Source organism: Halichoeres trimaculatus, unplaced genomic scaffold (assembly GCF_033239565.1).
Source record: "Halichoeres trimaculatus isolate MK-OKI-2021-1 unplaced genomic scaffold, fHalTri1.1 fHalTri1_scaffold_23, whole genome shotgun sequence".
Classification (NCBI taxonomy): domain Eukaryota; kingdom Metazoa; phylum Chordata; class Actinopteri; order Labriformes; family Labridae; genus Halichoeres; species Halichoeres trimaculatus.
The window spans coordinates 15,675,685-15,690,001 of NW_027437201.1; the positions used below are offsets into that span (position 1 = coordinate 15,675,685).

Below are 14,317 nucleotides of genomic sequence, written 5' to 3' on the forward strand. Positions count from 1 at the left end.
AAACCCGCTTCCCTCGCTCTCTCTCCTCCCTCCTGTTCTCACTCCTGTTCTCACTCTTGACCTCTCTCCTGAATCCACACTCACGCACACTCACCTCACATCATCCAGAGTCCTAACACAAAAATAAAAAAACCCTTTCAATTTATCATACAGGATGATGGAATTAAAAAAAGTCCCCAGGTATAAAAACAGAGAAGTTATCAGTGATATAGAGACACCCGCCCACTGCTGTGTCACTTAGAACAGTTGTTGAGTATTCTTGGAAGTGATGACAAATGTACACACACATGCTCACAACCTCCTATCCTCCTGTTTCACACCCACATGCACACACATATCTGAGCCCAGCATAGTTTAGTCAGAGCTGAGCAAACATACACTTATGTAGTAGATAGATGGTAAAAGATATATTGATTGGTGCTCTGAGTGTGAGAAACACTGTTTTTTGTATTGTTTCATATGAGGTGAGTATGAAGGAGATGAGTAAAACATAAGAGTTAGTTAATGTGTAATAACTGACTGTTTGAAGGCTGCTCAAAAAAATAATGGCCTTAAAGCTCCTGTGGGGAGAGCTGACATGGTTATGAAACAGACAGAAATCAATACTGATGTCTCTTTATGTCCAGCACTAGCCAACAAGGCCACCTCTGAAAGGATTAACTAAATCAACTCAGTTATTCTAACCAACTGTAAACACTGCTACAAGGTTGGTGTAAAACTAGATGCTTGAAAGGTACTTTTACATTTTTGGCAGCAAAGATTATGGCTGCAATTAAAGCAGAAAAAAGGAAAGGTGGATGGATTTTCACGGCAATTATACAATTCATTAAAAAAAAAAAAAAAAAAAAAAAGGTAAACGGTTTTGTCCATAGGAGGTGCCAAAATCGACACAAACCTGTGGCTTCTAACAGGAGCCTTTAAGACATGCTTTTGACAGAGAATATAAAAAATAAATACATTTCTAAATCCATTAGCTGACTTTGTCTCATTTACCTGTAAGCTGTTACATTTTAAAACTCTAATTGGAAACCTCTAGTGTGCGTTAATTTTGGCACCCCCGATGGTGAAAGATATATTTTCCTTTTTTTCTTTTTTTTTGATTTATCTTCTCAGGTTTTTTAAGCCTTCATCTAGTAAGGATAGGATGGATGATAGCTTTGGAAACATGTTGAGAGTTGTCTGCTTAAACATTAGCCTCATGGGGCACACAGCCTAACCCTTAGACCAAATCAGACTCCTTTTTCTTTTCTCAATTGTTCTACCCAAACTTTTTTGCCTGTACTTCATAGGACATCTGAAAAGAGAAAAATATAATATAATATTAATATTCAGAGCCAACAGTACAAGAACAGTAGCATCCATTATAGCTATTTATACTCTAGATCTGCCCTGTAGGAACAGCAGTGAAGCCACTTTAGATACTCAGATGATGATGATGATATCATGAACATTTCAAGTAGCTCACTGAGTTTAATTCTGCTCTTTTATAATCATTATACTTCCTCATACATTGAATCTAGACCTCCACTTGTTCTACATTTCCTCTCATCAGCATCCTTCATTTCTCATTAATCTTCTTTCTTCTTCTTCCTCTGTGGAGCTGACCTCCTTCCTGACCTCATCACCTCACTCATTCCTGTACTTTTTCTTTTGGCATGAATTACTCCACAGTGACAGTGTCAGTCCTTTTTGCACATCTCTTTTCCAAGTCTTTGACAGCACTCCTAAAACCAAACTGTTTTTTCTAAAACCTCTATAATTGTCGACTTTATGACTCTTTAAAAAGTATATATACATGAACATCTTAAAAGCAGACATCACAGGTGGCAGGCTGTGCAGCAAAGCTGAGACAGAGTGGGCGGTGTGACGTAAGCAGCTCCAGTGAACTTTAGCATATGAAATTTATAAATAAAGTTAAAGAAAGAGAGAGCCCTCAAGTGACAGTCTGCATCAGCCAGCCGAGCAGTCAGCTTATAGACCTTTCTATATTTAGATAATGTATGCAGCTGGATTTAACTCCTTTGTATTACTGCTTGCTTTCCATGCTGACCAATTTTCTTGGGAACAAAACAAAACCAGCATAATAAAGTTAAGTGACAGCACAACAAGCTATGATACAAAAAGATACAGCAGATAGGACAATAGAAAATAAGATGGCATAAGAATAAGATACAACTGAATAAAACATGGTGGCAAATGAAATGGTGTAATATATTAAGTAAGGATCCAAAAAGAATACAAAACAATAAGGTATGAAATGGCATGATACAATACAATTGGATACAAAACTGTATGATTTGTTACCATATGATATGAAATGATCGCTATAATACAAAACGGAATGATACAATATCAAAAGAGACAAAATGAGGCAATATGATGTCACAGGATAAGAGAGGATATGAAAAGACCATACCGTACTATATGATATAATCTAGTATGATACCTTAAGAATGATACAAAACAATACATTATGATACAGTGCAATGCAATAAAATAAATCAATAAATAAATCTATTTGTGAATCCTTGCTAAAATAAATCAGAATATCAGGCTTCATTGTTTCATTTCTAAATCACCTCCTTTCCAGCTCTTCTCTTGAAAGTTAAGAGGTTTCCATGACAGCCACAAGAAGTGCAGCATGTTCAAAGACTGAAATTACAAAGGCTCTTTCATCTTCCTAAAAAGGTATCTTAAAAAAAACAAAACAAAACAAAAAACATTTGAATCTTGTTCAACTTGGCTTTTTTTCCTGTGAATACTCAAAACACTTAATACTTTTCCATGTAGGAAGCAAGAGATGAGAAGAAGTACCCACATTGGCTGATGGAAGTGAAGAAAGAAAAGGTTGTTATACTTCCTGGTGGCCACTGGATGGCATCACAACCACAAGTATGTAGGAAAACTGAGGAAACTACTAGATTGCAATTACTGATCACCTCCAAGTGCCGATTTCCTGGTTCAAATCAAAACACTTTGAAATGATTTTCTCTGACATTAGATCCTTGAAGTCAAATAAGTTACTCAATGGTTAATTTGTGAAGCAATTTTGGAGATGTAGTCCAGTTTGTCAAATCCATCTTCTTTTATCTATCAGATTTGTTTACTTGATTCTGCAAACTGAAAGTGTAGAAGTCTATCCAGTCACGTTATTAACAAAAGTATTGCAAATAAAGCTACATATTTGGGTGTGGAAGGCTTGTAAGAATCTCTGTTGCCTTCGGCTGATAGGATGAAATAAGAGGTCTAAATCTTGAGTAACAAGGGTTGTGAATCATTTAAACAAATATTTACATCAATACTGCCCTCAAACACAGAGGAGAGACTTCAGATTCAGATGTGTAATAGTAGACATTCATGCATGCCTTGCATCAGGTCATGTGACCTAAATAAATGAATAAATATAAACACACTGTCCCTCAGAAAGATTGACCCCTGAATGTCCCCATTAAAGCTCAGTGGAGGAAGAACTGAAAACCCCTCTGTCACTGAATGATTATAACAATCCTGTTTGACATTTGTGTGGAGAGAATGAACAGAGATGACAAAACCGCCCAGTCTGGGCTCTGCCTGCACATTTCTCAAATATTTTCCTAGTGGAGTAGATCACCACATCTATTTGAGAGTATTTGTCTGCCCTTCTCCCGACACAGCCTGAACACTCCAATCTCATGCCTAAGTGCGTTTTGGACACCTCTAATTCCTGAGATTATTGTTTTATCAAGCATTATAACTCACATTATCTGGATCCTTGGGGAAACACGTCCTCTCACTTCCCCCTGAGATATTAGCTTTAAACATCTACGGCAAATAACTCACACGTCTTGAACATTTCTTTCAAACGTTTTTATTTGATAATACTGAATATTTTGTCCTTTGCCTGGACTTACACAAAGCATCAACACATGCACAGTCCTCTATTCACACAAAGTACCCATTCTCATTTCTCTACACCTCTCCAAAAAGCACTTATCGCTCTCACTCTCACGTTACTCCAGCGCAAGAGGACCTTCTCAACTCTACACTACAGCTAAATACATCTTAGACAAGGACAGCGAAAAAACACACAAAAATCCTGACAGGTATAACACTGAAAAAATACAAAGTAATGGAAAATTGAAAGAGTTTACTTTTAAATTATGCCTCTAATACTCCATCATATATAGATTTGTAGTTAATGTAGCTTGAGGTGTATAAAACAGCACTGTAAACTTTGATTGAGTAACTTGCTTTCTATGACAGCAATAAAGCTTTCATTAATAACAGGGAGGAGCAGGAGAGACAAGTCAAAGCTAATATTAAGCGTGTAAAGACCTAAGTACTTATGAAATAAACTGTCAGCGAGAATACATTAGCAAATTATGAAACTGCTTTTTCGCATTTACAGTCATCAGAAAATACAAAGACACTGGAATAACATCCCACAAGCTCTGTTTGTTTCCCTTTCACACCTAAGATCTGCTATAAGATCCCGTTTATCCTGACCTCTGGCGCGCTCTTTATTTCTGCAGGTGCTGTTTCATCTGTCATGACAAATATAGAAAGACTAAGCTCATAAGTATGGATCACCAAAAGTACTGTACTAAAAATAGGCAAAAATCTGCACCGGAGGCAGATCTCTCGGTCCGGGCGAACATCAGAGTGTTTAGGCTCTTGTCTTTACTGGAACTCATCCTCAAAAAGTGCAAATCTAGTTCTAATGCAGTAAATAATTATCAAGTAACAACAAAAGTATATGCATAGGAACTGTACAGCTACATAGTGGGGACAACAAGAGAGAGATGAAGTTAAGAGTGAGAAATTTTGGAGCTTGCAGACTTTTATTTGTTGTTTCATGTCAAAAGCAGGTTTGAATTTCGAGCACTCATCTTTACACAGCATAGACTGGTCCAGCGAGGCCTGTGGAGGTCACACGCTTTGGTTAGCAAAAAGATTTTTCACCTGACGAAAAAAGATCAGCTATGCAAGATGACTCATGTGCTTCATAAAGGAAAGAGCGAAGCGTGTCGTGGGCGTCTGACGTCACCTGTGGCCAAACGGCTCCCAGCAGGAGGAGGCGAGAGAAGCGGTGAATTAGAATAGAGTTGTGAAAGACGAAGACAATCATTCAAAAAAAGGCAACTTGGAATTTGGCTTTGGAGTAAAAATGGAGAATGAGGTAATAAAAGTAGAAACACGATGGGTTACGATGATCATCGATAGATCTGGGATTGATTGATGGATTCTGGAGAGCAGAGCATTAACAAAAGAGCTTTACGGGGCAGAAAGTGCTCTTTATGTCCCCCTGACGCCAGCCTCAGGAGGAAGTGACTTCATCACTCGACCAGTCTATGTCTCATGATGCTTTTTAGATGTTTTTACAGACACTGTGTCCGAAAACAACCTCTGAGCCTCTTCTGAGTCTTAAAGCAGCCTTTAGGATTTTTCTGAGTGAAATGCAAAAACAAATACAGAGGGCGGCTAAAGATTGTTTTCAGACCAGCTGGTAGTCACATCAACTTTCCTTTTTTATATATAGATATATATTTATATATATCAAAAATCACTTTGCCTGATGTTGTTGTCTTGAATTTCAATGGAATCATTTACACTGATCTGGCGTGTCACATGACTAAGGGTCCTCCGTGTCCAGGAAGTCCTTCTTGGGTGGAGCCACACCACGGTACCAGGAGCAGGAGCCGTCCACCCTCTTGACGCAGGCGTAGTGGTTCGCCTGGCGCCCGTGCACCTGCTTCTCAATCATCAGGTCTGTCCACAGGCACTCCTCAGGAGCAGAGATCTCACAGGGCAAAATGGTACAGCGCACAATCTGCAGAAACACACACACAGCGCTTGATTATTGGATGGACATTTTAATTCTTCAGCCACAGTTCAGGATGATGTACCATTGTTCAAAGTATAAAAGACAAACAGCAACACCAGTCCCCTAAAAACAAAGCCAAAACATGGAGAGCATTTAAAAGAAATAAAATCCTTTGACATGAGAAATTAAACCATCTGTCTGCTTCTTCCTGAAGTCTAAGTCATCAAAGTCTCTTCACTTTTTGCTTTGGTTGATGAAGTCTCTGTTGTGGTTCTTGTGTTTTCTGTTATGTCTGACTTCGAACTCAAGGAGAAAAAATCCCAGAGGGATACAACACACACACACAGGACACCAGTCCCTCCCCACCTCACCTTGCACTCACAGCCCATCTGGTAACGCTGGCTGAGACCCTTCTTCTGAGTGTTACTCAAGGAGTCCCAGGGCATAATGTAGTCACACAGTGTGACATGCATGCTCCCACCGGCCTCTGCTTTGCCTGTGAATGATTAAAAAAAAAGCTTTAAAACGCTGGATATAGTGGGAAATTCATGCAAGACAAGACCGCTGCACGTGCATGAACACCTGCCCTGAAGCGTCTATGTTTCACGCTCGAGTGTCAGGAGTCAAAACAAGAAAATACTTTGGGTTGAGTTTACAGATCTGCTGAGGCCATGTCCTTTTCTCCTCACCCCTGCAGCTCTCAACATGTTGAAGTCTTTACAGCGCGTCCTCACAGACGGGACTGACTCACGCTTCACTGTAACTCCTGTTAACCCCTCACGCTGCAAAAAGGATGAATCATTTAAAAAGTTGCCCCTGTCAGCAGAAAGTTAACTGTCTTTCCCACTGCTCGAGCTCTACATCTTGAAAAAACAATAAAAAAAGATTCAGAGAGAGAAAAACGCTGGCTTCAGCAGTTCCTTCGCTTACAACTCTATGTAATTAGGGCGAGTGTTTGTGGGTGCATCTCTGTCTGCGATGGGGAAACCAGAGCATGTATGACATCATGTTTCTCTGTCTCCCTGAATCCCTGGATTTTTACTACATTTCACCCTGCTGCGTTAAATCACGAAACCAGTCAGGAGTATGTCAGAAAAATGTTTTTTAACTTTGGTTTCCTTACTTTGATGTACGATAAAGTAATCTTCCTCTGAGTTAGCATGGTCAGCTTAAAAATCTGAATCACAGCATGTAAAAACAAACACTAAAGGAAAGAGCAGAGGCAGTGGAGTTGTGGTCATTCATTACCATCTCTCCTCGTTAAGCTGCAAAACTGCAATTTCCTGACTTTGGTTTTTGACCAATGAGAAAACTGTGATGTGAAGTGTTAATTGGTGAGCCTTAAAGGGTAAAGGATTATTTTAGACACATGGTAATCCCACCTCCCTCCGTCTGTGGGGAAAGCAGGATATCTAAAAGGTTTGAAAATGTCCCCAGAGCTTTAGGTGTACCACGACAGACAAGGTGACTCCCAGGCTCCACAGGGTTTAATCAGCAGCATATCATTACCCATAATAACATAAACAGTTCACTTGGAGCGCGGTAAATAGCCTGTTAGGCTTGAGGCGATGTTGTTTGTGCGGGAGTTTACGCCTCGAGGTTGGTAACAGACTGTTTGTAATTCTATCAGTCTGGATGTTTCTTTCCTCCTTAAGTTCATTTTCACTTTCACTTTAATATCAGATACTGCAAACATGAAACTTACAGAGAGTTAATGGACTAAATTAAAAAAATAAATAATGTAACACCATGAATAATACCAACCTGAGATCAAGTACTCCTTCTTGCCGCTGGCATCCAGAGTAACCCCACAGACAGCAGACACAGGAGCAGTGAACACAGCCTCGATGTCCTGGTTTGGCCCCTTGAACATCTGGAACAAAACCACAGCAGGGGAGGATCAAAGGTCAGATTGACAGAGTCAGAATCTCATCGACTTTCATCTGGAGCGCCAGAGTGAAACTACACAGATCTGGCATTAATAAAAACAATCCTACCTTGATCTGTTTGACCTCATACTGGATCCTCTTGATGGGGTTCCCGTAGATATCGTTCCCAGAATCCACCTCTCTCTCACCGACCACCTTTGCACGAATCACTGTTGGAGGAAAGAGAAAGAAGAGACTGAATCAGATCACAGAATTAAATTAGTGAAGTTAAAGAGGTTTCTGTGTGTCAGCCAATAAATAAGAAGAAACAGAAGGGAAGAAACGCCAAAGAGTGGAGACAAATCATCCTTTAACTTTCTCCCACCAGAGAGAAGTGATAACTTCGTTTTTTTGGAGACTACTTGCAGCAGCACAAACCTTTCTGCCTCTAACTCAACCAATAAGTCCACAGGTTGAGAACTGATGTAAAAAGACAGAGCAGGCCTGAGGCGTGTTCCCTCCTGTGTTGTGTGTTTTAATGGCCTGACCGACTACATCAGGCTTTAGCTATGCTTGGGGCATTTATTCAGCATGGAAAATATGAGCAATAGAGAAAAAAGGAACATAAACTAAGCAGGAACAGAGGACACGTACACATAGATAAACACACACACGGTCGACTGCTGCGGCTCTGACACCCTTGGGTTCAGTTTACGGCTTGGAGCAGACACAAATATGGGGGTTCAGAGTTACTAGCGTCTCTCTCGTTCTTCTCCTCCCTTCCCAACCTGCTCCTTTCCACCGTTTGATTCCCCCCTCTGGTCCAACATGCATGCTTTTCTGAACATGTCATCATGAAATCATGTGTAACTGAATCATTGCATTGTAGATTATTTAAGCAGGCTGTAAAATGTCTGAGAACTATCACAGACAAGAAAAGCTCAGCACTTCACTTTTTATGTAACGATTTTGCTCAATGTTAACAGAAGTCATCACACTTTAAGGAGAACTGAATTAGGAATTCATGACAAAGGGCCTAACCTTATGGCAGAAGTGTTCAACTCATATCTATGCTATCCTGTGTTTACACCCATCAGGCGTCAGTGGGTCTGTGCATTTTGCAAGAGCGAACATAGCATGAGAGAAGTTAACTAAAACTGGAAGTATTTCATACTGGTCACACCAACAACTTTGGCAACAACTTGCGAAACTAGTTGCATCAAGCATCTCAAGAGCTTTAGTTCCAAAGAATATGAGTTTAAGTAAACAGAAGAAGAAGAAGTGAAGTAGTGGATGTCAGCATTGTTTTAAAAACACAAGGAACTCCCCAGTGATAGCAAAGAAGGCTTTTGAATCACGGTTTTGGTAAGAAATGTTTGCAACATGGTCCTCTGCTGTCCAGTCAAACCCTCTGAACCCAGTAAGCATCTATCTTAATACAAATCTATTGATTACTGCAACCCCCTTAGACATGGTGTCCCGCAGGGATCAATGCTTGGTCCCCGTCTTTAGCCACATCATACGCTGGCAAGGACTTCACTTCCACTGCTGCACTGATGATACCCAGCTCTACATTTTCACTCCTTCAAAACCTCCTTACTGAACGACTGCAACAGCAACCTTCATGGCAGTAGTTTATAAAGTGGGGGCCATCAGGGGGCCTCAGAAAATTGGATGTAAGGGAAAAAAATGTTCGTATTTTATTTTTCTAACCACTTCTCCTGAACATACAACATGCAAAGTGCCATAATTGTTGGACTCTCAAGTTTCCGATTGCACATAACCGCACCTTCTGCATGATGATGTCATGATCTGTGTTGACCTGGTGGTTTGGGCCTGTTATTAAGCTATCCAAAAAAACTAAACTGAACTTTGAAGCTCTTCTCCTGTCTAACTACAAGCTACATGTAAGACACAAGTGTCCCACCTTGGCTGACAAAGCCCTGAAATGCCTTATCCCTTTTGCCACAACCTACTTTTGTGAGTCTGGCTTTTTTTGTTAGCAATTTCCTATTCTAAACAAATGCTAAATATTGTTGAAAAATGAATAAAAGTTAGAAAAAACATTCTTAAAGTTGACATCTCTTTACATATTTTGAAACGTTGTCTATTTCCAAAGAGGGCCAGAAGCAAATGCTGTTTGGCCTTCCTTCTGCAGACCTCCAAAAACTTTGATATGTGACATTTTATCTGAGCTCTTTTCACTTTAAAACTAACTTTATTGAGCACATACCAACAGTTTAACCAGCATGTACAAAATGTATATGTATTCTTTTCAAACTAGTCCCTGCAATTCAAATCTTTCAAATCTGCAAGCCTTATCTATAGTTTGACTTTTGAAAAGAAGTGACGTAAATTGCTAAATCTTAACACAAGAGATCAGGTAGATGCTTTGGACACATATGATAGGACACACAGTGGTAGCTGAATGACTCAGCTGTCAAAGCATCCGAAATTACCTGTTTAATCCATTTTGTGCTGAATATAAAATGAAACTAGAAACCAGCACATATTAATGATTCAGTGCAGGAAAAAGCCAACACCAGGCCTTCAGATAAACCAATCTCAGTTCGTCACAAGGCTTCTGCATTTTATTCCCCTCTGGTGTTTATGCAAACATGCAGCAACAGCCAGAATACACACATAAACACACACGCACACACACATAGTAGTATACCTGGCTGGCACTCTCCCGAGCATTCCTCACAGTTTTTCCGCTCTCATTTCCTGACCTCATTCTGAGCCCCAAACTAATGAGCAAAGAATCAGCAGCAGAACATAATACTGCAGGGAAATCATTCTCTTATTCACAACAGATTGTTATTGTTGCTGCTCCAGCTCCAGTTATTGCAGGCATGTTTACTTCTTCTGCAATAAAGCTGGAGTGGATCATCCTGTGCAGTCCGAGCGGCGTGCTGTGGAGGCTGCAGACTACACAACGCGATGCAAAAACAGTTGGACAATAGGGGGGCTGAATGCGGCCAAGTTTCACTGCAGATTGATCCAGAAGTCAGTGGATCACCAGCAGGAGCCCACCCCCCTATAAACCACCAACTGACCCACATTCGACTGCCCCCCCTTTCCTCCCAACCAGGACGACATCTAATGACTTATACATGTGTATCAGTAGCACTACGCAATGTTTTCCATGCCCAGACCCCAGTCGAGCACACACACAGTGCCCCCCTTCAATCCATCACATGAGTCTTTCTTTCTTCAAACTCCAGTGACCGCCAAATCTTTCTTGACTCTCCTGATGTGGTTTGTTTTGCTCCAGATGTATGTGGGCCTTCTGTTCAACCCGTCATTTGACTTGAGACAGACAAGCCTCAAATACAATCCAGCTGGCCACATGACCTCTGAACATCTGTACGGCTTTCTTTTGTGAGGTCTTAACTGCAGAAACAGGAGCTGCACTACTGTAGAGTTAGATGGCAGCAGTTCAGGTGAGAAAAATCCAATGTTTACTCTAATTTTTGGTCCCCACGATCCGCTGAGGGAAATATCTAAATCTGAGGCCACCAATACTTCCCTATCTTCATCAAGCTGTCTCTTACCATTTCTCTTCTGAATGGTGTTGAGCAGGTAGCGTAAAGCTAGTTTTGTAGCTTTAGGAATTTTGATTGACAGCGTTAAACGTTAACTCAAAAATTAGGCAAGAAATCTAAAGGAGCTAAGCTAGAAATGGGCTTTAAATTCGGTAGCCCAGTAGCTTAGGCGTTTTTCTCACCACTTGAAATTTTCCTCTTTGATGTGTGCAACCGTTCTTACAAGAAGTCAATTTCTGCAACTTTAATTTCCTGTTCAAAGAGTGCAATCATATGTGTTCTGCTACTCTCTGTTTAAAAACAGTTTTGCCTCAGAGACAACCCTGCCTGTGTTGTTGCATGTCCTCTCCTGCCTGCAGACAGCAGGGTGACTCTGGTCTTTCATGGCGCCCAGCCTCAGGACAGACTGCCTGACTGGGCAGGGCTGCTGGGGAAGTTCCCCTTGTGGGCAACAGATTTATATGAAAGGAGGATGTTTGTCTGAGCACATGTTATAACAGTATATGTGTGTCTGTGTGGCGAGCGCATGACACTGCTTGATGTTCATGGCTTGTGGTTTGACCTGGAGTATTGTTTAGCATGAAAACAGCCGGTGACACACAAACACACACACGTACACACACTGGTACTTGTGCCTGCCTGTAGAGCCAGATCCCATTTCACCAAAAAGACAAATATCAATTGTCCAACCACAAAACTTTTGACAATGTCACTTTGTTTTTTTCCTACATGCACATATTTGGAAACCAGACAACCAACTCTATTCTGATATCTGTTGCCGGCCTCTCCATTCAGCAAAGTCGATTCCTGCCCAATGCTTTTCCTCTCTGACTACATCCTTGCAACAGATTTAGGTTTTTAGATCTACCAGTCACATCCTTAGACCCACCCTGAAACCATTACTGGACAATGACATAAACCATTGTTGGTTTCAGTGGTTTGCATGCCTTTAAATGTGCACCCTCTCTCTTAAGAAAAAAAGCACACCCAAACACACCCCCACCTCTCCTCTGAGACATCCTGTTTTCAAGACCTGCCAGCTCAGCGAAAGATTGAGTCACACCTGAAAATAGAGCGGTCATTCTGCTGTGTGGAATTAAACAGATAGACATCTTGACCACAAACACACCCGTGCATATGGAAGAATAAGAAGACAGGGGAAAGAAAGATGGCTTTAAGTCCTGAAGTTTCCTGTTTTCAAGGACACCACACATATTTGACTTTAGAGTTTTTCCCTAGAACACACCCTGAGCTGACGGCCAGATGTCATCTGTGTGAGAGAATCCACCATCCATGGCCGGCCTGCAGTGGTCTATTTGGGCTATGTGAGAGTGTGTGCATGTGTCCCAGTGTTACATCGGAGAAAAGTTGGGAAAATCCCAGCAACATTCCTGTAATTCCTCCCAGCACCACCCCTTGATGGAAGAAAAGGGGCAGGAATGGAAATTAAAAAAAAAAAGACAAGGAAAGCTGCGACAAATTCTGTGGTTGAGATTTAACCCCGTCTCCCTCCTCCCTTATATTCCTCCATCCCTTGTCCTCCTTCTCTCTTCTCTATTCTCTCCTTGTCTCTCTTTTCCTCTGTTGTGCCACGTTGCCCTGCACAAGTCAGGCGGACACTGCTGCTTCATCCCAGAACTGCTGAGGGTGAAGCCTTCCTGGTACACACAGTCTGCAGCAAACCTGGGACATGAAAACAAAGGTCCTGGACTCTTTCCTGCATGTTAAACTGACTTACACAAATATAGTCCTCACAAACCCTAAGAAAACAGAGCAGCGCGGTTCCATCATTATGGCCTTAACTTTGCATAAAATATATATGTATATTTTGTTTTGAGTGTTGCAAAGTTCAGTAAGGTCATCAGGAAAGCTTGTAAGTCAGTGCTGTGGTTCCATTTGTCCTTTATTTTAAAATAAGGTGTGTTTGCTTCACTATGAGGCTATTTATTTGTGAAGCCTAAACAACATGTTTATTCATATGCTTTCCTTATGACTACTTTGGCATTTAAAGGGTCTGTGCACATCACCATGTCATGACTCAAAATGACAAAAGGATCTGCATGAGTCTGCAATCTGGATGCAAACTGTCAGGCCATGGCCTTCAGGAGCAACATCCTCCACCACCTCCAGGCTTTCCAGCGGCTTCCACGAGCCTCTGCGACCCCAACAGCAAGCACCACAGGCGGGCAGAGCGGCTGCAAACCGCTGGCGTTGCCACTGGTGCAACATGAGCTGGGTAAACAACAACAATAACATCAACAGTCCCCGGTGCTGTACTCACCTACATCGGCGTTGCAGAACGCCTGTTGCGGATGTACCGGGGCGCAGCTGCACGCTTCCACGAGCTCATCTGCTCGCCACAGGACCAGCAGCGCGAGCGTGCAAAGGACGCCGTTAACGGAAAACGGCATTTTCATAAACACTGATGCGACGTTTTTTCTCCCCCTTCGATGATGTGTGTTGCGCAGATGCGTTGTAGTCTGGGTCCAGCGGCTGGCAACAGACTCCCCCCTCCCCTTTTTTCTGTCTTTTTGTCTACCTACAGAGACCTAGCGACGTCAACAACACCGGAAAGCCCGCTCTCTGAGCTCCGTTAGAAAGGTGAGGCTTCACTGTGGACTCGGTGTCTTTCGGAGGTGTCTCGGCTGGTGTCGGCAGCTGCCTTGTCTGTTGGGTGTGTTTTCGTTTGCAGGATCAAGGCGGTTTTATAAAGCTACACGAGCGGCTCCTCCTACCGGCATGAAAAGGCTAAACCAGCAGAGGGCGCTGTGACATCCGTCTAGCTGACAACAAGCAGGTATATCAAAAAATAAAATGAAATAAAAAATACGCCCTTGTTAACATTTTTACACCCAACTTTGAACAATCATCTTTAAAAAAAGAAAAAAAAGAAAAAAAAAGTTTTTTTTGGCGGGATAAAATTGCAGCTTTCAGCTAAATGTAATATCAAGATTTCAAAGCCCAACTTTAGCCCTCTTTTTAAAACGACACATTTTTAAGAGGATTTACCAACTGGTGATGTCACAAACCTGGCCTTGATCTCGCTGAAATCTCGTGTGACTCTGAAAAAGCTGTTCAGATCAGACTGTTGCTTTAAA

General features: G+C 41.5%; 1 protein-coding gene across 1 annotated transcript; it reads right to left on the bottom strand.

Annotated features, from left to right (window-relative positions):
• Positions 1 to 3,846: 3,846 nt before the first annotated feature.
• timp2a (TIMP metallopeptidase inhibitor 2a) lies at positions 3,847 to 13,950 on the bottom strand. Its single transcript, XM_074663718.1, has 5 exons — positions 13,501 to 13,950; positions 7,801 to 7,901; positions 7,568 to 7,676; positions 6,175 to 6,299; positions 3,847 to 5,809 (listed from the first exon to the last, which is right to left on the bottom strand). The coding sequence occupies exons 1-5, from the start codon at positions 13,634 to 13,636 to the stop codon at positions 5,612 to 5,614; spliced, it is 669 nt and encodes a 222-aa protein (XP_074519819.1). The 5' UTR covers positions 13,637 to 13,950; the 3' UTR covers positions 3,847 to 5,611.
• Positions 13,951 to 14,317: the final 367 nt, after the last annotated feature.